The sequence below is a fragment of the Mustelus asterias genome, chromosome 2 (assembly GCF_964213995.1).
Source record: "Mustelus asterias chromosome 2, sMusAst1.hap1.1, whole genome shotgun sequence".
Lineage (NCBI taxonomy): Eukaryota > Metazoa > Chordata > Chondrichthyes > Carcharhiniformes > Triakidae > Mustelus > Mustelus asterias.
Window position 1 is genome coordinate 40,727,361 of NC_135802.1, and position 23,254 is coordinate 40,750,614.

The 23,254-nt window shown below is 40.9% G+C and overlaps 1 protein-coding gene across 5 annotated transcripts in view; it reads right to left on the minus strand.

Annotated features, from left to right (window-relative positions):
• The window catches only part of acbd5a (acyl-CoA binding domain containing 5a), a 98,501-nt gene that overhangs the window by 50,479 nt on the left and 24,768 nt on the right, over positions 1-23,254 (minus strand). For all 5 annotated transcript variants that reach the window (XM_078233885.1, XM_078233904.1, XM_078233912.1 and 2 more), the window contains one exon: positions 10,360-10,432. In XM_078233885.1, coding sequence (XP_078090011.1) covers positions 10,360-10,432 — 73 coding nt within the window. The remainder of the gene's footprint in view (positions 1-10,359; positions 10,433-23,254) is intronic.

A 23,254-nucleotide genomic window follows, 5' to 3' on the forward strand; every position in this document is an offset into this window, starting at 1 on the left:
GGTAGCACTCACAACCCTGCTAGAATCAGTGAGGCCATGCAATGTAGTAATAGGCAAGAAAGCAAGTACCAGAAATTAAATAACAGCTAGTTATGGCAACTAGAAACTGAAGAGAAGTTTCCAGGAAGATTGAAGTAAAAAGGAAACCAGAAACTGGAATTTGAGAAAGGTATTGTTCACTTAAGTTAAAGATAGAACTGGGTATAGCAGGGCTGATGAGGTTGGCTAGAGAAACGCAAGATACCTGAAGCAATCACAAGGTCCTTATTTCCAGTCTTTGAAACAACAGTATTCTGTTGGGGACAGAGTAACTTTATTAGAAGTTTAGATGGACATGGCAATTCAAGACAAAAGAATACTGAAAGGATCTTTGCCAAAACGGCTGAGAGAAAGCATTGTATAAAAGAAGATTCTTTGAAAGAGGAAAGAAGAGGCGTATATTTTTGAGAGTGGAGTTTGAAAACACGTGTATGGAAGCCAGAGTCCAGTGAGATCAGTTGGCTCACGCTGTAATAATCATCTGGGGAGATTTAAAGGAGCAATTCACAGAAATTTGATTGGTTGGCATCTGCCACTTGGTTTCAGCGTGCAGTGTATCTGACCACAGTTAGCCTGCTGGATTATAGGGACTGTGTGTTTACTGAGAACATTATAGCACATGATATATTTTGTAATCTGTGCACATTTGTGAAGATAAGGACTACTGTATTATAGTCAAAGTTTTCATGTTTAATAATTTTTTTTGTTAAAAGCTAATTCCTGTGATTCTGTTCATCCATGTTTTCTAAAAAAAAGATGAAAGCTATGGTTTTTTGAGCCAGGGTTCCATTCTAGGACTTTCCTGTCCAGTGGTATCAATTGGAATCATAACACGGAACCTACAGAGTTTTGGAAGAATACAACCAATGCATCCATCATTTCCATGGCCACTTATTTTAGTACCTGAGATGTAGATTGTCAGGCCCTGGGGATTTAATCGGCTATCAGTCCCATTAATTTCTCCAGCACTACTTTTTTAGTAGTACTAATTTCCTTCAGTTCTTGCTTGGTTCCCGAGCATTTCTGTGAAGTTATCTGCGTCTTCCTCCACGAAGACAGAACTAAAGTAGTTGTTTATTTGCTCTGCCATTTCTTTGTTTGCTATTATAAATTCACAATCTGATTGAACGGCAAAGCAGATTCAAAGGGCTGAATGACCTACTCCTGCACGCGCTTCTTATGTTCTAAATTGAATATAGCATATAAATTTTGATGCAAATTAATGCATATTGTTATGAACATCTAGTTCGTGCTTCATGTTAATACCGTGTAGGTAATGTTTAGCCCGGGAAGATTAAAGTTTAACTGTAGAAAATGGGATAAATGCAACTAAAGCAGTTTGGAGTTCATTACATTTAAAAGATTGGGGCCAGATTAACAAGGGGTTAACATCTGAAAGGCAAAATCCTAAAAATTGCAGAGGGGCCTACTTAGCCAGAGAATTTGAAGATGTGATGTCTACACTGCCTACAAATAAGTGCAGTTCAAAGAAATGTTTTGAGAGTTAGAACTAAAGTAGTTTAAAGGCACTCATCCTGAAAGATTATGCCACCATGGGGATGGATGGAGTTCAAGAGGGTACTCTGGTTTCAATTTATGAGTGGTCACAGCAAGGGGAAGAGGATACCAAAAAATGCTGCTGTTAGCAAGCTCGGCAATCAGAATTCAAAGAACAAAGAACAGTACAGCACAGAAACAGGCCCTTCGGCCCACCAAGTCTGTGTCGACACCGGTGCCTCTCTAATCTAATATTTTCTTGCCTCCATGTGGTCCATTTCCCTCTATTCCCTGCCTATTCATGTATCTATCCAGATGTCTCTCGAACATTGTTGTAGAATCTGCTTCCACCACCTCCTCCGGCAGTACGTTCCAGGCATTCACCACCCTGTGTGTGAAAGACTTGCCCCTTGCATCTCTTTTAAAACTTTCCCCCTCTCACTTTCAACCTATCCCTCAAGTAATTGACCCTTTGGTCCTCGGAAAAAGACTCTAGACTATCCACTCTATCCAAGCCTGTCATAATCTTGTAAACCTCTATCAGGTCCCCCCTCAACCTCTGACGCTGCAATGAAAACAATCCAAGTTTGTTCAACCTTTCTTCATTGTCCATATCCTCCAAACTAAGCAACATCCTGGTAAATTTTTTCTGCACTCTTTCCAATGCATTAACATTCTTCTGGTAGTGTGGCAACCAGAATTTTAGACAATACTCCAAATGCGGCCTAACAAAATTCCTGGGGAGCTGAGGTGGAGGAAGGTCACTGGTACCTTGCTGGAGGCAGTTAGGGCTCAGGGAAGCCCTGCGAGCTACCTGCAACCGGGAAGTTGGAGTTTGAAGGAACCTGGGGCAGTGCCATCTTAGTGAAGCTAGTGGTCTGTGAAAGAGCTGGAAGTGTGTCAGTAACTCAAGGCAGGAGTGCAGCTTTGTACACAGTTTCAGTAGAAGAGATTGAAATATTGGGAAGCGGGCAGTCACTGAGGCAACACAGTGGTTTTTGCGGAAATTCAGAGTCTTGATCTTCAAAAATAAGGAGATGAAATCCCTCGTAAGGGGGACAGCGTTTTCATGAGATTCTGTGACTCACAGTGGCCATTGACGTTCTGGTGGGTTGCTGAGAAATCCGTGGGAGCGCATCTGTCATTTAATGTGGAGTGTTGAACATAATTTACCTGTTAATTTATATATACCTCATTAATTCTGAATGTTAGAGTATTAGATAGTGTTGATTGTTTTACTTTTCTGATTTGTACAGTAAAGTTTATTTTGTTTGTTTAAAGCCATGGATTCTTGCGCTTTTATTGTCTTAAGTGGGTAACTGGGATTTTTAAACTTCGGGCGGGATTGTCCAGTCACACTCGCCCCAAGGTTGGAAAATCCTGCCAGAGATCAGTGGACGTCTGCATGGTCCACGTCCTGCCCGCTACCTTTCCCGTGGTGGGCGGGACAGTAAAAGTCCCCCCGTCATCTCATTTAAACAAAAATGTTACTGGTCCCTAAACGGATTGTAACAATATACTTACAGGAACTAGTAAAAGTAAATATGTGTGTTGTGTGAAATTTAATGTTCCATAAGAATCCCTACAGTACAGTACAGTACAGGAGGCCATTTGGCCCATCGAGTGTGCGCTGAGCACAATCCCACCCAGGCCCTATTCCCGTAACCCACATATTCAACCTGTTAATCCCCCTGAATTTAACATGGCCAATCCACCTAACCTGCACATCTTTAGAGTGTGGGAAGAAGCCAGAGCACCTGGAGGAAACCCACGCAGACACGGGGAGAATGTGCAAACTCCACACAGTGACCCGAGGCCAGAATTGAACCCGGATTCCTGGCGCTGTGAGGCAGCAGTGCTAACCACTGTGCCACCGTGCCACTCTGTTGAAATGACTTTTCTTGAGCCACATAGGCGCCAAGCTCTGAAATTCCTTCCATTAACTTCTCTGTCTCTCACCTCCTTCAGAATCCACTTTAAAATTAGCCTCTTTGACTAAATTCTCAGTCAGCCATTCTAATTCTGCCACCATTAGCTCTTTGTCTAATTACACTGGGTTTGTTTTCCTGTAATAATGTTGCAATACTTTTCAGTGTATCCCAATACATGTGACAATAATAAATCAAATCAAAATCAACATAATTGCAAGTTGCTTTCAAAACTCAAATAAAAAAGCAAAAACTGATTTTGTACAAGCTTCTTGATCAAAAACATGATCAAAGAAAATTTTCATTGAAGGAAATCAATTTGAGATGTTAATATGAGCAAATAATTAACTTGCACTTTAGTACAAATGCCCATATTTTGTTTCAGCTACACTACAGAATAACTGACAAGTACGATCCTTTGAAATACAAAACGATGCATTCCCAGTACATATGCACATTGTTCTAATAAAAGCATGAACTCAGTTACAAAATTAATCACAGTGTAATACTTCCAAAAAAGGCCAGGGACCTGTTGCAGAAAGCAAGCCAAGAGCAATGCCAAGTGAAAAGAGTAAAGACACTAAAATGTGTGGAATGGACTGCCTGCAGTGATAGTGGAGTCAGACACTTTAGAAACATTTAAGCGGTTATTGGATAGGCACATGGAGCACACCAGGATGATAGGGAGTGGGATAGCTTGATCTTGGTTTCAGATAAAGCTCGGCACAACATCGTGGGCCGAAGGGCCTGTTCTGTGCTGTACTGTTCTATGTTCTATGTTCTATATAACTTTGGCAAGAACAGGTGTGGACAACAATGACTTCATATTGATTAGAACCAGATTTGCTACAAGTTATATTCTAAAATCATACAAGGATTCAGATATAGAGAAACTATGAAATAATGTTGGCACTCTTCCGCGTGACTTTTGAGCTCTGCTATGACACTGCGCAGTATAAAACCTGAAGTAAATATACCCTTGCTCCGTGCAGCAATTTGTTACTACTAAAAGTAGCAAATTACTATTTGATTTGGGAAGGGAAAGTAAGCAAAATTTCATAGTTGCAGAAACATCTTGGTCTCCAACTTGTCGAGGTTTGGTTCAGTATTACCCAATTTATTTATTCTGTTTGGCTGGAGGATGAACCGAATGAAATAGCAGCCTGACATCAGTAGAGTATTTTAAAGCAAATTCTGTCAAAATGGCACATCTGGTAGGGTAACGCCTTTAAATGTATAGCAGTTCAAGTGGGAAAGTGAGAGAACGAGCACAGACAAAACTCTGCATTTTGAGCTTAAACACAAACATACATACTAGCTTCTGCCATGCCAATTTTCTCAGGTCAACTCAGGACAGCTAAAAATAAGTTACTGAGATAACATATGAGCACAGAAAAGAGTGTTATTTCTTAGGGACGTAAACGGTGAGGAAATCAAAAGAACTTATCCTCATTCTCAAATACTGAGGACCCAAGAGCATTAAAAAGACAAATACACTTCAAAGGACACAATAAAGTTAAGTTGGAGCATGGTTAACTTGTACTCCAGCTATTTTGCTTCTAGGTATCTTTAAAAAGAAATTTCTCGTCTCTTCAAAAACAAACATCATCACTTCCTTCCTCAAGAAGAACAGCCTTGGCCCTATATTGGTTGCAATTACTGCCCCATGTCTGCATTCTCTTTCTTGGCTAAGGTCCTAAAAGTGTCATCGCTTGTCCTCTTCCTTAAAAGTCCTCTTCCTTATTCTAGTCCAGGAAGATGATAGCTTTTTCTGCAACCAAAGGAGGAGTGCCATGGCTGGCTCCAGTGAGAGGATTGAAGTAAGTGACACAAATGATCCATCATTAGCTTTAACCATCTTTCCACTACTCAACAGTGATTAGTCTTAAACAGCGGGGTGGTTTTATGGGTTCCCACAGCCCATGTGATGATAGCAAGTATCCCACCGATGGGGATTGAGGGGGGCAGGGCCCAGAATTTCCCAAAGAGCAGCACCATGGTCAGTGGGAGAGAAGCCAGCCAGTAAAAAGGCTGGGTCACTGTGAGGATCAATGGCATAATGGAGATATCACTAGATCAGTTATCCATGGACCCATGTTAATGCTTTAGATACATGGGTTCAAATCCTACTATGGCAGCCAGTGGAATTTAAATTCAATTAATTAAATCTGGAATTGAAAGCTAGTCTCCGTAATGGATGAAATTACACCAGTATGGCTTATTGTAAAAATCCATCTGGTTTACTAATTTCCTTTAGGGAAGGAAATCTGCCATCTTTACCTGGTCTAGCCTACAAGTGACTCCAGGCCCACTTCAATATGGTTGACTCTTAGCTGTCCTCAAATAGCTTAGCAAACCACTCAATTCAAGAGTAATTAGCGATGAGCAACAAATACTGGCCTCACCAGTGACACCCATGTCCCATCCAAGACAAAAGGTCCTGGAACACCCTTCCTAAAGCACTGTGGCTGTACCTACAATCACATGGACTGCAGTTGTTCAAGGAGGTGGCTTATCACCATCTTCTTGAGGGCAATTAGGAAAGGGCAATAAATGGTGCCTCATCAGGAATGCACACATTCCATCAAAGAATTTTTAAAAATTATCCCATTTTCAGGAGTTCCTTTGATACAAATAAAATTTATATCCATTCCAAAAAAATGTAAAGTGTAATCCTACTTCATATTCTCCAAGTTGGAGTGTACTGGCAACAGCAAATGTGCATCAAAATTAAATTTTCTTATCCCAGGAAAGTGAACCTGGCAAGAGCTGCCTCCAATCCACCAAAGAGCAGGACATTTGATTCTGAACTGTGCTATTTCAAGTTCAGCCACCTGTCCACACCAAGAGAATTGTAAAGTGAAAGATGATGAATTATAACCAGAATTAACTTTACATTGGAAAGGATAATCTTTTGTTGGAACAAAACATGTGAGAATAAGGTGGTGATGCAAAATTTTACAAGATTTTAAACACCCATGACAGAAAGTAGAGTTGTACAGCCTAAAGTACAATTATTGTTTCAAATGCAAGAAAGCTTGGATCCAGTCAAAATATTTTTTTTTGTTGCTCAAGAGTTATAAAGTTCATCAACTATTTCCATTTAGTGCTGTTTGAAATGGGACAAGCTGTAATTTATACTGTACTGTTGTAATGCTGAAGGCCAGATAATTAAGTTGTTTGGGCACGTCAGTGCCAGGTTTTATGAAGGTGTTGATAATATGTCACTAATTTTGGCCCAGCAAGACACATGTGCATTTAGTGCTAGTATATTTATAGTAAGTCTTTCAAATACAACGAAAGCAAATTTCAGAGAAGTTCTTGATCCAAACTTATCAACTAGAATCATTTTGTCAAATGTACAAAAAGATAAAAATTCTGTACAATTTGCAAAATGGTTATTTACATCTTTCTATTAAGTGACAATCCAAAACAGGATTGCTTTTGTCACTAAGACACATACATAGGTAATAAAGACAATAGGTTTTCAAACTACAGGAACAGAAACAGACTTTTCAGCTTTGTGCCTGTCAGATCATAACTGATCTTAGAATAGAAGGAGGCGGCCATTTGGCCCATCAAGCCTGCACCGACCACAATCCCACCCTGGCCCTATCCCCTTAAACCCTCATATTTACCCTGCTAATTCCTTTGATCCTGTAACTCTCAATTGCCTTTCCTAACAAAAATCTCCATCAATCACAATCTTTAAATTTGCAATCAATCCAGCCTCAACAGTCATCTGGGGGCAACTTCCATTATCCTTTGTAAGAAGAGGCGTTTCTTGACATCTCCTCCGAATGGCCTAGCTCTAATTTTGGTTACGTCCTTTTGTTCTACGCTCATCCACCAGAGGAAATCATTTCCCTCCATCCACCATGTGAATTCAATTAATCATTAATTAAATTAAGTCAATTAATTAATTCAATTAAACACTGGTATTAAATTGCCACTTAATCTCCTATACTGAAGGGAATATGAACCTATTCATATGGATTTCAGCAAAGCATTTGATAAAGTTCACCATGGTAAGCTATTGCAGAAAATATGGACACATGGGATTGAGGGTGATTTAGTGGTTTGGATCAGGAATTGGCTAGCTGGAAGAAAACAGAGGGTGGTGGTTGATGGGAAATATTCATCATGGAGTTCAGTTACTAGTGGTGTACCGCAAGGATCTGTTTTAGGGCCACTGCTGTTTGTCATTTTTATTAATGACCTGGATGAGGGCGTAGAAGGATGGGTTAGTAAATTTGCGGATGACACTAAAGTCGGTGGAGTTGTAGACAGTGCGGAGGGAACTGGCAGGTTACAGAGGGACATAGATAAGCTGCAGAGCTGGGCTGCGGAAAAGTCTGAGGTGATTCACTTTGGAAGGAGTAACAGGAATACAGAGTACTGGGCTAATGGTAAGATACTTGGTAGTGTGGATGAACAGAGGGATCTGGGTGTCCATGTGCATAGATCCTTGAAAGTTGGCACCCAGGTTGATAGGGTTGTTAAGAAGGCATACGGTGTGTTAGCTTTTATTGGTAGAGGGATTGAGTTTCGGAGCCAGGAGGTCATGTTGCAACTGTACAAAACTCTGGTGCGGCCGCACTTGGAGTATTGCGTACAGTTCTGGTCGCCGCATTATAGGAAGGATGTGGAAGTGTTGGAAAGGGTGCAGGGGAGATTTACCAGGATGTTGCCTGGTATGGTGGGAAAATCGTATGAGGAAAGGCTGAGGGGCTTGAGGTTGTTTTCGTTAGAAAGAAGAAGGTTAAGAGGTGACTTAATAGAGGCATACAAGATGATCAGAGGATTAGATAGGGTGGATAGTGAGAGCCTTTTTCCTCGGATGGTGATGGCTAACACTAGGGGACATAGCTTTAAATTGAGGGGTGATAGATATAGGACAGATGTTAGAGGCAGGTTCTTTACTCAGAGAGTAGTAAGGGCGTGGAATGCCCTGCCTGCAGCAGTAGTAGACTTGTCAACATTAAGAGCATTCAAATGGTTATTGGATAAACATATGGATGATATTGGAATAGTGTAGGTTAGATGGGCTTTAGATTGGTTTCACTGGTCGGCGCAACATCGAGGGCCGAAGGGCCTGTACTGCGCTGTAATGTTCTATGTTCTATTCTGGGCAACCTGTCCTACAATTTGCCACTTTCAGTCCTGGTATCATTCTGCTCAATCTACACTGTATCCACTCCAAGGTCAATAATCTTTCCTAACTTGCAGTGCCCAGAACTGAATGAAATAACAGATGTGTTCTAATCAGAGATTTATACAACTGTAACATAACTGCCAATCCCTTGTATTCCAGCCCCCTTGAGATAAAGGCCAAAATTCCATTAGACCTTTTTTTGTATATGTCCACTCACTTTCAGTGGTTTCTGTACTTGGCTCCCATAAATTTCTTTGCTGTTCCACAGTTCTTAGATTTACACCATTTTAAAAATATTCTGATCTTTGTTGGGTTCCAAGTGGATGATCTCACACTTAACAATACTGAATTCAAAATGCCACAGTTTTGCCTGCTCACTTAATCTAGGCACATTCGTTTGCATCTTTCCCATCTGCACTACTTACTGTGCCAATTAACTGAAAGTTTTTTTTTAAAAAACTTAAATGAAAGAACAGAGAGCCATATATCCAAGTAATTTTTAAATATTGAAAAGCAGAACCCTTGGGGAGATCCCAGGGCATCACTAATTACATCTTGCTAAATTGAGAACATATCCATTATCGTTACATTGTCTTTGACCTCCGAACCAATTTCCTACCCACATCAATCAGTTGCCTCAATTCTGCTAACAGTCTCTGATGAACCTTATATAATGCTGTTTGGAATCCTATATAAAGAACATCCACAGACACTTGCTTAGTTATCACATTAGCTATTGCCTCAAAATATTTAATTAGGTTTGTTAATCATGATTTTAAATGAACAAATCTCACTAATCAGTTCAGTTACTTTCTCCCCTATAATATATTCCAGTAGATATTAGACTAAAAAAATCTGGGATTAAAAGTCTAATGATGACCGTGAAACCATTGCCAATTGTTGTAAAAGCCAATCTGGTTCACTAATAGGGAAGTCCTTTATGGAAGGAAATCTACCATTTTTAACTGGTCTGGCCTGCATGTGACTCCAAATCCACAGCAGTGTGGTTGACTTTTAAATAGCCTCTGGAATGGCCCACTCAGTTAAAGGGATTTAGCGATGAACAGTGAATGTTGTCCCAGCTAGCAACACCCACATCCCATGAATGAATAAAGAATAATTTTCTATTTTATCGCCACTACCCTGCTTAAATGGTATTGGCAATTTTCTAATTCAGGGGATCAATATCCAAATCAGAGAGTTCTAGAAGGGCATGACTAAAGAATCTAAATTATCCTAACCTATTTCTTCAACAAGTAATAGCAAAAATATCAGGCCTTGGTGATTGGTCTTTCCCTAGTCTTTAGTTTTCCAATCTTTTATTCAATCTAGTAACTTCCTCTCCTTTATTTATTTTTACATTTCCATATATAGTTGGTACTTAACATCCTCCACTGTGAAGATCAATACAAAGTTTTAGCACATATCCAATTTCTTGATTTTCTAATATTTTTCTGGAATCTGGACTCGGACTAAAAGGGGATCCCAGAAGTTACCCAAACTCATCAATTTATTTGTTCACTTATTCGCAAGTTGTTGCTGTTATTCTATTAAAAGCAGCTTGCTCAGCAATAACACTGTCTTTCCTGGGATATCACATTCACTCTTTCTGAAGCTATTGAAGTTCTCTGGGCCACTCAACATTTACAGGAGTCCCTCAAAAAGAAATGTAAATAATTGATGCAACAGATCACTGTATTAAGCAACAGCTTCAAAAACCCGTGTCACAATTTATCCTACCTTTTTCATTTCCTCAACATAGGCAATCATGGCTTCCTCTTTGGTCATGTCTCCCAAGGAATTCCAAGCATCCCTGTAACAAACGCAGAAAAGAATTTTAGTTAATGGCCTATGACAAAATGCAAACTAAGTTTTAAGCTCCAGTCACTCTAAGCCACACCTTGCATTTAAACTTAACCTTCAGTGCCAAGAGATGATTTACTGTGATAACTGTTAAGCAAATTAAGATCTAATTCTAACAGGGAACACCCAATTTGTCAAATTAACTTGGCTACTCTTATCTTTTTCCCCAATCTGGGCTCTCAATGACACAGCAATTCCTGCATTAGCGGTAGTTGAGAGAAGGTTTACTAGGTTTATTCCAGGGATGAAGAGGTTACACCATAAAGAAAGATTGAGCAGATGGACCCAAAGTTATTGGAGTTTTGAAGAATGAGAAGTGATTTTATTGAAACAGATAAGCCTGGGTGGGATTGTTGTCAGTGCAGACCCGATGGGCCGAATGGCCTTCTTCTGCATTGCAGGGATTCTACGAAGATTCTGTAGGGTTTCAACAAGGTAATTGTTGAGATATTTCTTCGTATGGGGAATGTGTAGGGGAATCTGAAACAAGGGATATGAATAAAGCGTCACCTTTTAAGACATATATGAGGAGAAATTTCTTCTCTCAGAGGATCATGAATCTCAAGTTCTTCTGTTCATATTTATTCCAACCAAAAAATTTAAGCAGAATGAATTTATCTTTCTAATTATCAAATCCTTTAAATATTAAAATAACAACATTTGTTCTTTTAGATTTCAGACTTTTCCATCATCCAACAAAATACAACAATTCTCAGTCCTTATTTGTTTTCCAAACATATACAAGCTGTCTCTAGTAACAGTTAACACGTAGCAACATTAAAAGCTAAAAGAACTACAATAACAACATATATGCAAAGAAAAAACACATTGGAAGTTACCCTGTATGTTACTCCATATGGAGCTTCTCCAGAGAATCAGACAAAGACAGCAAAATTGAAAAAGTTCATATACTATCTTTTCGGACATTCCAAAACCAACACAGAGCCAATGAATTACAGTTCATTGGCAGATAATTTTGCACAAAAGGTCCCACGGACACAAGATAATCTAGTTTAGTGATGCTGGGTGAGGGGTCAGTATTGTTAAGGACACTGGGTGGACTTCTTTGCTCCACTTTGAATAGACATGTGATCTTACAAGTCCAACTGAAAGAGCAGATGTCGTAAGCAAAAGACAGCCATGTAACAAGACAGTACTTCCTCAGTACTGCGCAAAAGTGGCAACCTAGGTTCACTGGAGTGAATGTAAACCTATGACCTTCTGCCTCAAAAGGTGAGTGTGTTAACCTTGATGCCAAAGGTGATATAGTCTGTATTTCTCTTGCACTCCTCCAAGGTGTACTCAGAGTATTAATTAGCACAAGTCGCAAATATATCATTACCCACTCTCTTGAAAGGGGTCTAAAAAGTTACAAGACAGGAACAGACAGGAAAAAAGTGATTCATAAACATCTACCTCATACATACATATTTTGTGATAATATGTATCAATGAGCTGGTTTTAAGACAAAATGATCAGAACTAAAATGTGACATTTCTGAGATAAATTTGGAACATGGCTGCAAAAAACAGCGATTATTGCAAAACACTGCAGGGTTCAGACTCCCATTCTTCACATTTATTCTTGGGATTTTGATAAGGCAGCATTTATTCCCCATCACTAATTGCCCCAATAGCATTAATAGTCATATATAGGCTGCAATGTGTACGGGTGGCATTTCCTTTTCCAAAAAGGATATTTGGGAAGAAATTGATTCACAATTCAACACTTTGCATGGTTATTTTTTAAAAAACCAACTTCACAACTAATTATGGTGGTTTTGAACCCTGGAAATCTAGCACCATGCAAATTAGAGCTATACTATGCCCACTGTGGCTTGGTATTTGCCAGGATTAGAGCAACCTTTAATTTACCCCATCATTCTTTTCTCCCATTTCCTGAAGATATTTACCATTCTGCCATCACTAGGTACCCTATGGTAACTTGCCCAATTGGTAATCCATGTACGAACATTAGCTGGAGGTTATTGAATTGTGAGACACATCATATTGAACTTAATCTTGACCATCGATTTACATTTATACTGAAGGCACAGATCAGCCATGTCCTCCTTAACCTTAGCCATTGAGGTCAATTCTAAGTATCCTTACTGCAATCCCTGCTGATATTAGCTAGCTCAATGAGGATGGTAATTTGCTTGTTTATTCAGTTCAGATGTATTAAGCAGCTGAGTCATTAGGAGAAACTAATGAGAAACCTACTATACACCTTATACACCTACGACTGTGTGGCCAAATTCCCCTCCAATTCGATTTTCAAGTTTGTTGACAACACCACTGGTTGGATTTCCAACAATGATGAGAGTACAGGAATGAGATAGAGAATCTGGTGAACTGGTGTGCCGACAATAATCTCTCCCTCAATGGCGACAAAACGAAGGAGATTGTCATCGACTTCAGGAAGCGAAGTGGAGAACATATCCCTGTCTACATCAACAGGGATGAAGTAGAAATGGTCAAAAGCTTCAGGTTTTTAAGACGTCCAGATCACCAACAACCTGCGCAGGTCCCCCCACGCCGACACTCTAGTTAAGAAAGCCCACCAACACCTCTACTTCCTCAGAAGACTAAGGAAATTTGGCATGTCAGCTATGTTCCACCAATCTTTACAGATGCATTCTGGTTGTATCACAGCTTGGTATGACTCCTGCTCTGCCCAAGACCGCAAGAATCTACAAAAGGTCTTGAATGTAGCCCAATCCATCACGCAAACCAGCCTCCCATCCATTGACTCTGTCTACACATCCCGCTGCCTCGGAAAAGCAGCCAGCATAATTAAGGACCCCATGCACCCCGGACATTCTCTCTTCCATCGGGAAAAAGATACAAAAGTCTGGGGTCACGTACAACCGACTCAAGAACAGCTTCTCCCCTGCTGCCATCTGATGTTTGAATGGACCTACTTCGCATTAAGTTGATCTTTCTCTACACCCTAGCTATGACTATAACACTACATGCTGCACTCTCTCCTTTCCTTCTCCATGTACAGTATGCTTTGTCTGTAGAGACGCAAGAAACAATACTTTTCACTATATACTAATACATGTGACAATAATAAATCAAATCAAAAAAACCTCAAGGTTGCATTTAGAAGGAAAATATTTAGAACATCTGCAGTGTTAAAAGCCACAAAGACACCAAAGAAAAATAAAGAAAAATAGAATGATGGTTAAATGAACAGTGAGAAACTTTTTCTTAGAGATATCTCAGGAAGAGTCTTAGTTATCACAGCCAGAGCACTGAGACACCATATTTGGCCTTAGGCTTTATGCATAATCAGTTATCAGTGAAGTGAAGGATTTGCATGATTTCATAGATTTAGGCATGTCTATTCATTGTTACATTCTTACTTGACTTTACACACCATTTAGTATTTGCATTACAGCTGCCTATGTTATCCAAATTTCATTCCACATAGTTCGGTAAATCTCCTCTCAGTTTAGCAGTAGCCAAACAATGACAGGACTGTCAGATAAGCAAGCCATGCAATGAGGTAGGAAAAAAAACAAAATTATATTCTTAGTTTCTACTACAACCTATGAAGATCATCTCCTCTCAGGTAATATTTCCAAGAGAACAGAAATTTACAAGAACCTCAACTTCCAACCACCATTCCAAGGTGCTACACAAGAGCATTATAAAATAAAGTGTGATGTTAGTCTACCTTTAAATTTTTTTTTTGAATCATGTTCTCTGCAGTTGTGAGCAGACCTTTCCAGTTTTTTTCCCCCTCATTGTTGCCGGATCGTCTACTAGAAGTCTTCTTTTTATTACTACTTCAATGACTTAAATGGGGTTTTGTTTATTTTTACTCTGGGATCTTTTATGACCTTGCATTATGAGGGGGAAGATTGATTGATAAGTCAAAGTCAGGTGGTTCCTCCCCAGTAAAAAAAATCAAGAATTCATTTTCAGTTTTTCAGCTTAGAAGGGGGTGAACATCAAGCTAAAAATAAGTGCTTCTCTTTCTCTCTCCTTGGTTTTGGAAATTCTGCGGTTAGCTGGAAGGTCCCTGATCTTCCTGGAGTACAGAATCTGCTGTTGGTGGTTGGCTTAACGAGAATATTTTTGGTATTTTGGGAAGCTGTTGACTCCAAGCTTGTCTGTCTGTGCTTCAAGAGAACTGCAGCATTCAACCAAAGGACTAATTTCCAGTATCACGTGAGCACTAGTCTTTGCAGCGTTAAACCTGAGGCAAAGGTTCTCTTTATAGGATTTGTTTCGTTGGAACGGTGTTTAGCAGTGAAGGTTTATACAATATCATGTTTTTTTTGTTTGAAATTGGTAAAAGTTATTGCTAATGTTCTTTCTATACATGTTAACTGTATTCTTAAATAAACTTTGTTTGATAAAAGCTCCCTTGTGGGTCATTTGAATCATACCCAAGTGAAATATCTCTTGCTCACCCTCGCCAAATTCAAAGTGCAAGACTTATGATCCAGGCTGACTTCATAAAACACTTTGGAGTTTCTGACCTGAATTATAACAAAAGTATGAAACCAAGCCACATTAAGGAGATAAGGAGTTTGGTCAAGGAGATATGTTTAAAGGAGTCTGAAAAGAGAAAAGTGAAGTCAAAGATAAACAGGTGTAGGGAGGGAATTCCAGAGTGAGGGACTTGGTGGCTGAAAGCATAGCCCCCATGATGAAGCAATTTTTGGGATTGCACTCAAGAATCCAGTTGCACTCAGCTATGCAGTTGATGTAGTTTATGTGAATTTCAGCAAAGCCTTTTGACAAGGTCCCACATAGGAGACTTATAAAGAAGGCAAATGCACAAAGGATACATAGGTATTCACAGATATCTTCAATCTCTCATTACAACAATCTGAGGTCCTTATCTGCTTCAGGACGACGACCATCATCCCAGTACCTAAGAAAAACCAAGCAACGTGCCTTAATGACTATCGACCGGTGGCTCTGACATCCATCATTATGAAGTGCTTCGAAAGGCTAGTCATGGCATGAATCAATTCCAGCTTCCCGGACTATCTGGATCCACTACAGTTTGCCTACCACCACAACAGGTTCACAGCAGACGCCATTTCGCTGGCCCTGCAATCAACCCTGGAACACCTAGATAACAAGGACATCTATATCAGACTCCTATTTGTTCACTACAGCTCAGCCTTCAACCCCAATATTCCCACGAAACTCATCTTCAAACTCCGTGGCCTGGGCCTCGGCACCTCCCTCTGCGACTGGATCCTGAACTTCCTAACTCAGACCACAATCAGTAAGGATAGGCAACAATACCTCCTCCACGATCATCTTCAACATCAGTGCCCCACAAGGCTGTGTTCTCAACCTCCTACTATACTCCTTATACACCCATGACTGTGTGGCCAAATTCCCCTCCAATTTGATTTTCAAGTTTGCTGACGACACCACAGTAGTGGATCGGATCTCAGACAATGATGAGACAGAGTACAGGAATGAGATAGAGAATCTGGTGAACTGGTGCGGCAACAATAATCTCTCCCTCAATGACAACAAAATGAAGGAGATTGTCATTGACTTCGGGAAGCGTAAAGGAGAACATGCCCCTGTCCACATCAATGGGGACGAAGTAGAAAGGGTCGAGAGCTTCAGGTTTTTAGGTGTCCAGATCACCAACAACCTCTCCTGGTCCCCCCATGCCAACACTATAGTTAAGAAAGCCCACCAACACCTCTACTTTCTCAGAAGACTAAGGAAATTTGGCATGTCAGCTATGACTCTCACCAACTTTTATAGATGCACCACAGAAAGCATTCTTTCTGGTTGTATCACACTTTGATATGGCTCCTGCTCTGCCCAAAACCGCAAGGAACTACAAAAGGTCGTGAATGTAGCCCAATCCATCATGCAAACCAGCCTCCCATCCATTGACTCTGTCTATACTTCCTGCTGCCTCAGCAAAGCAGCCAGCATAATTACGGACCCCACGCACCCCAGACATTCTCTCTTCCACTTCTTCCTTCAGGAAAAAGATACAAAAGTCTGAGGTCACGTACCAACCAACTCAAGAACAGCTTTTTCCCTGCTGCTGTCAGACTTTTGAATGGACTTACCTTGCATTAAGTTGATCTTTCTCTACACCCTAGCTATTACTGTAAGACTACATTCTGCACTCTCTCATTTCCTTCTCTATGAACGGTATGTTGTGTCTGTATAGCGCACAAGAAACAATACTTTTCACTGTATGTTAATACATGTGACAATAATAAATCAAATCAAAACTTTGAGGAGGTGCATTCAAAATTGGCTTAGTTGTAGGAAACGGAAGTTGATGGCAGAAGGCGTTTTAAAGACTGGAAGCCAGTGTCCAGGGACAAGTGAGAGGGTGCAGGGAGAGATCCCAAGAAGAGTCTCAGGTGAGCAGCAACAACATGGAACAGGAACAAATCCTAGTTAAGCCACGAAAGGGAGAGGAGCAGAGAAAAAGGCACCTGTGGAGAACGGACTGAAGTGGGCCTGGGAAAAACCCTGAAAACCCAAGAAGACAGCAAAAGATTGGTGACTCCATGCTGTGGGCGGGTGGGGCAAAGGTATCCCTTTGGAGTCGTAGCACTCTGTTTGGCATGGCCAAAGAGCTGAAATCCTACTTGTAAGCTGATGCTTGAATGTACTCAGGAATCAGAGATTGAAATCCTGCGAGGTGAGCTATCATTGTATCTATCCAAGTTGGAGCAGCTTTTAAGGTGAAGACTGGAAACCCTTGTGAGAAAGACGAAGTTTCAGTGAGATTGATTAACTTCTGGGTGGGCTGTTGAAAAATCCATGGAATCTGTTTTAGTCACATTTGGCATTTATTGTGCATTGTGGTGTGTTTGATGATAGTTTGCCTGTTGATCCACAAGTACCTCATATTTACCATGTACATTCGAGTACAAGATAGATATTGCAATTTGTTTCATCTTTTCCAACCTTGTATAGTACTTGTTCAAATTCCTTTTGTACACTTTAAATACAATTGTTATTGGTCTGAACCAGATCTCACCAACAATTTGGGGTCTGACCAATGTTTATAACGAGAGTATCCATCAAGCTCCTGACTTGTGCCTTGGTGGACAGAGTTTGAGTAGTCAGGAGAGGAGTTACTTGCAGCAGAATTACTAGCCTCTGAACTGCTCTTGGAGCCAAAGTATTTATCTGGCTGATCCAATTAAGTTTCTGGGCAATGGTAACCTTCAAGATGTGAACAGTGGGAGATTCAGTGATGGTAATGCCATTCAATGTCAAGGAGAGATGGTTGGATTCTATCTTGTTGGAGATGATTATTGCCTGGCACGTGAGGGGTGCAAATGCTACTTTCCATTTATCAGTCCAAGGCTGAATTTTGTGCAGGTTTTGCTGCACATGGACAATGATTGCTTCAGTGTCTGAGGAGTTGCAAATGGTGCTGAACATTGTGCAATCATCTGCAAACATCCTCTCTTGATCTTATGATTGATGAAGCTACTTCAAGCTGGTGAAATAGACTGAACCATCTTAAGAACTATAGCGATGTTCTGGGACTGAGATTATTAACCTCAAAAACCACAACCTGTCCCGTGTCCCCACCCCCTCCGCAGGCCCTGCCCCCTAGAACCCACCCCTTGGCTCTACCCCCTTGACAGTGCCAAGGTGCCCCTGGACATGGGCACTTTGCCCCTTGAGCAGTGCCAGGGGGCACAGGCTGGCACTGCCAGGGTGCCCATGCCAAGGGGGCACCATCACCCCCACCACGCGATTGCCCCCCTTCACTCCAGCAGGGTCTCCTGCTAGTTCCCTGCAAATAGGGAGCTACTCTAAACCCCGCTGGAGTGAAATACTCCTGGTGGGGTGGGAGATGTTATCGGGCTTGGAGAATTCTGTTCCAGGCCTGATAGACATTTTTAAAATATTTAAATTACTTACCTCTCTTCCCGCCGGTTTTCAACACGGTCCCAACTGCGCCTGTTCCCTGGCTGTGGGAGACCCGCATGCTTTGGGAATGCATGCGTGAATCCCGCGAAATGCGGACGTTTTTTGGCATGTCGGGATGGGAGAATCGGGCCCCAAATGTCAGTGAGCAGGTTATTACTGAGTAAGTGCCGCTTGATAGCGCCGTCGACAACACTTTCCGTTATCTTGCCAATGATTGAGAGTAGACCGATGGGGAGGTAATTGGCCATATTGAATCTGCCCTCCTTTTTCTGGACAGGATATACCTGGGCAATTTTCCACATTGCCAGGTGGAAGTTTAATGGGACTGAGCTCCAGGGAGTAGAAATTTGGTCTCATAACAAGATGAGCTTGGAGAAGACACGAGGAGGAGGAGAGAAATGAGAGGAAGTGGGGGCTGCGGCAAGAGAAAACTTTAAAGGAAGTTTGACCCAGTGTGCTTCTGGGAGCAAGGATGTGACAGAAGCAGCTGATTGGATGATTTCAATTTTACGCGACATAGTCCACGAGCTCCTCACACGTATCGTTGACGGCGAGGATGGAGGCCACAAATGAAGGGAAAAACACAGTTTGCAGTAGAAAAAAGAAGCCAAGGTTATCTTTGCATTCCAGGATGACAGTGAATAAGATCATTTGATCACTCATCGGGGCCAATATTTATCCCGCAACAAATATCACCAAAATAAAACAGATTATCTGGTCATTATCTCATTGCTGTTTGGGAGACCTTGTGTGCAAAGTGACTGCTGGGTTTCCTGCAACAGTAACTAAACTTTCACAGCATTCCTTTCTTTGATGCCCTGAGGTTGTGAAAGGGGCGAGGTTATGAACGCATGTCCTTTCTTTCTTTCATTGCTCTGGAGTTAGATAAAATTTACCAATTTTCAATGCATTGCAAAGAGGAAATGATTAATCACTAATTAGCATCTTTTCAACAAATGGCACAGAATCTGGCTGAATTGGGAAATAGGGGTCAATAGCTTCAAGCCAATTTTTTTTTTCAAGTATTCATGGTCATAGATATTTTTCAAAGCTTATAACAAAAATAAACCAAAAACCATGACAACACTCAAGCTAATTACAGTTAACCATGATTAATTTTGAAAACAGTGACCATTCTGCTGGTTTTGACCTGTTTGTGAAACTGCAATTTCCCCTTTCTAATTTTATTTTGACGCACGAGTGCTTCTTCACTTTTTCTGGCCAAACAAAAGAGTCAGAAAGCTCTAGTGCTGGATATTTTATTGCACAGGAAGTGAATGGTGAATTGGTCGAATTTACTATGGGAAAATACATTCACAGGTTTTAAATGGAATTTTCTATTAAAAAGTACGATAGATTTTAGATACAGAGAAAGACAATTCAATCAGGGAAATGAAGAACTGCAACCTTAAACCAAAAGGGTGAAATGTTTCAAGAACAGAAGAAAAATGATTGCAGAGGGGGTTTAGTAAATTGTGCCAAACCTAGAAAATAAAGGCAAAGCTAATGGGTTTATTTCAACTGTCTTGGATAAAGCTTAGCAAACAAAGACAAAATAATAATTATTAAGCTTATTTGGGGCGGCATGGTGGCACACTGGTTAGCATTGGTGCCTGACAATGCCAGAGACCCAGGTTTGATTCCAACCTTGGGTCACTGTCTGTGTGGAGTTTGCACATTCTCCCTATGTCTGCATGGGTTTCCTCCGGGTGCTCAGGTTTCCTCCCACAGTCCAAAGATGTGCAGGTTAGGTGCATTGGCCATGCTAAATTGCCCCTTAGTGTCCCGGGATCTGTAGGTTAGAGGAATTAGTGGGGTAAATATGTGGGGTTCCAGGGATAGGGCCTGGATGGGATTACTGTCAATGCAGACTCGATGGGACAAGTGGCCTCTTTCTAGGGGCGGCACGGTAGCACAGTGGTTAGCACAGCTCCAGGGACCTGGGTTCGATTCCCGGCTTGGGTCACTGTCTGTGTGGCGTTTGCACATTCTCCTCGTGTCTGCGTGGGTTTCCTCTGGGTGCTCCGGTTTCCTCCCACAGTCCAAAGATGTGCGGGTTAGGTTGATTGGCCATGCTAAAATTGCCCCTTAGTGTCCTGAGATGCGTAGGTTAGAGGGATTAATGGGTAAATATGTAGAGATATGGGGGTAGGGCCTGGGTGGGATTGTGGTCGGTGCAGACTCGATGGGCCGAATGGCCTCTTTCTGTACTGTAGGGTTTTTCTATGATGATTCTATGATATATTAACAGTTTCAATGCCCAGCTTTGCTGTTCCCTACAAAAGCAAAGGCCAATGCTACTAAAATGAATACATGGAAATCATCAGGAAACATTACGACATAAACAATAAATGAACACAGCATTCAAGAACATACAGGTCAGACAAAACAGCTCTCTCTGAAAATTTGGTGGAAATTTATCTTCTGAACAGCAATGTGCTTGGATTATAGAAATGTAGATTCCACACAATATTCTGCAAAAGCAAACTGGTATGAAACTTTAAGCACTAATCAATGAGGAGAATTTCATGCCTATAATTAGAAAGAAATGCCTCCCCATATTGTCCAGCCAACATCAGTGAAATGCCATGGCTAATATTTATGATCAGCAAGTGTAGCTTATTAACCAATTTAATGATATGGAATGATTTTTTTAAAAATGCGACTCAAAATACATTTGACTTTTAAGTTATGTCATTCCTACTGCAGGGCATAAGCCACAGCACACAAATAAATGGCTGGGGCTGATGGATAACAGGAAGTTGAGCTCATAGTTTAAAATAGGTTCAGTGGTTCACGTAGATTAAACCAGAGTTTACCATGCTTCACAATAATAAGACAGCAAGCGGAACTGATAAAAAGTTACTGACCTGGGACAGTAACTGTTTCTTTACAGATGCTGCCAGGCCTGCTGAGGATTTCCAGCATTCGGTTTTAAAATTTTTATCCATGTTCTAAAATTGGGACTGGGTAGCATAGTGCGCCATCATACTGTCCTTTAATTTCTATGATTAAGTCCAATTGGTTGGACAAAAGCCTCAATTCTCTGACAGTTGTTTTTTTCATATATTCATTCCAACTGGGCTATGAGGCTCGCTGCCAAGGCCAGCATTTATTGCCCATCATTAATTCACCTTGAGAAGTTGTCACTGAGCTGAATTCTTGAACCACTGCAACTCATAGGGTGTAGATATACACACAATACTGATCAGAAGAGAAGTCCAGTTACAGTGAAGAAAGAATGATGTAGATCCATCATGGGATGATGTGTGGCTTGGAGAGGACCTTGCAGGAGGTGACGCTCCCATGCATCTGCCATCCTTGTCCTTCTAAAGTAGTAGAAATCATAGGTTTGTAAGATGCTGTCGAAGGAAACTTAGTGAGTTGCTGCAGTGGATCTTGTATATAGAACATAGAACATTACAGCGCAGAACAGGCCCTTCGGCCCACGATGTTGCACCGACCAGTTAAAAAAAAAAATTTAAAAAAAAATAAAAATAAAAAAAAACTGTCTGATACACACTGTCACTGTGTGCGATGGTGGAGAAAGTGAGTAATTTGATTTGATTTGTCACATGTATTAGTATACAGTGAAAAGAGTAACATGGTGGATGGAGTGCTAATCAAAGAGGCTGCTTTGCCATGGATCGTCTCAAGATTCTTCAGTGTTGTTGGAACTGCACTCATCCAGGTGAGAGTATTGTATCACATTCCTGATTTGTGGCTTGTAGATGATGGACAGGCTTTGCGGAGTCAGGAAGTGAGCTACTTCTAGGGGATTTTCACAGTAACTTCATTGCAGTGTCAATGTACACCTACCGGTGACTAATAAATTTTTAAAAAAAAATTTTGCCACAGAATTCTTAGCTACCGAAACAAAAGCAAAATATTGCAGATTCTGGAAATGTAAAATGAAAACAGAAAATGCTGGAAAGACTCAGCAGGCCTGGCAACATCAGTGCAGTATATGACAAGAATAACGCAAACTCGAAATGTTAACTCAGTTTCTCTCTCTACAGATGCTATCAGACCAGCTGCGTCTTGCAAGCACTTTGTTTTTATCCCAAGCTTGTGACTTGCTTTTGTAACAACAGTTTCAATGGCTGTTCCAGTTCAGATTTTGGTCAATGGTAACCCTTAGGGTGGGGGATTCAGTGAGGATAATATAATTGAATGACAAGGGGAAAGAGAGAGATTATTTCTTGTTGGAAATGGTCACTGACCAGCACTTGTTTGGTGTGAATGCTAATTGTCACTTATCAGTTCAAGCTTGAATGTTGTCCAGATTTCACTGCATGCAGCCACAGACTGCTTCAGATTCTGTAAGTCACTATTCCTATTTGTGACCTTATGACGGAGGGAAGGTCATTGGTGAAGCAATTGACGATGGCTAGACATAGAACACTACTCCTGCAATGGCGTCCTGGGGTTGAGACATTTGACCTCCAACAACCATGAGCATCTTCCTTCAAGCTAGATGCGACTCCAACCAGCGTTTCTTTCCCTGCTAGTTTCCCATGACTTCAATTTTATCAGGGCTCCTTGATGCCACTTGTGGTAACATGCTGCACTCAAGTCAAGGGCTACCTCTCGCCTTATCTTTGGAATTCAGCTCTTTAGTCCATGTTTAGACCAAGCCTGTAAGAAAGATCTGGAGCTGAATGCCCCTGGCAGAACCAAAAGCAAGTATCGATGAGCAGGTTATTGCTGATTAGGTGCTACTATACATGTGTGCTGCATCTTAGATTATACAATCTTAACTCAGCTATGGTCAAAGATAAACAATCCATAATTTACCAAAAATTGCCATCAAGTTGATCCAGAGATCGTTACAATGGTTCATTTGAAAAATGGACCAATTC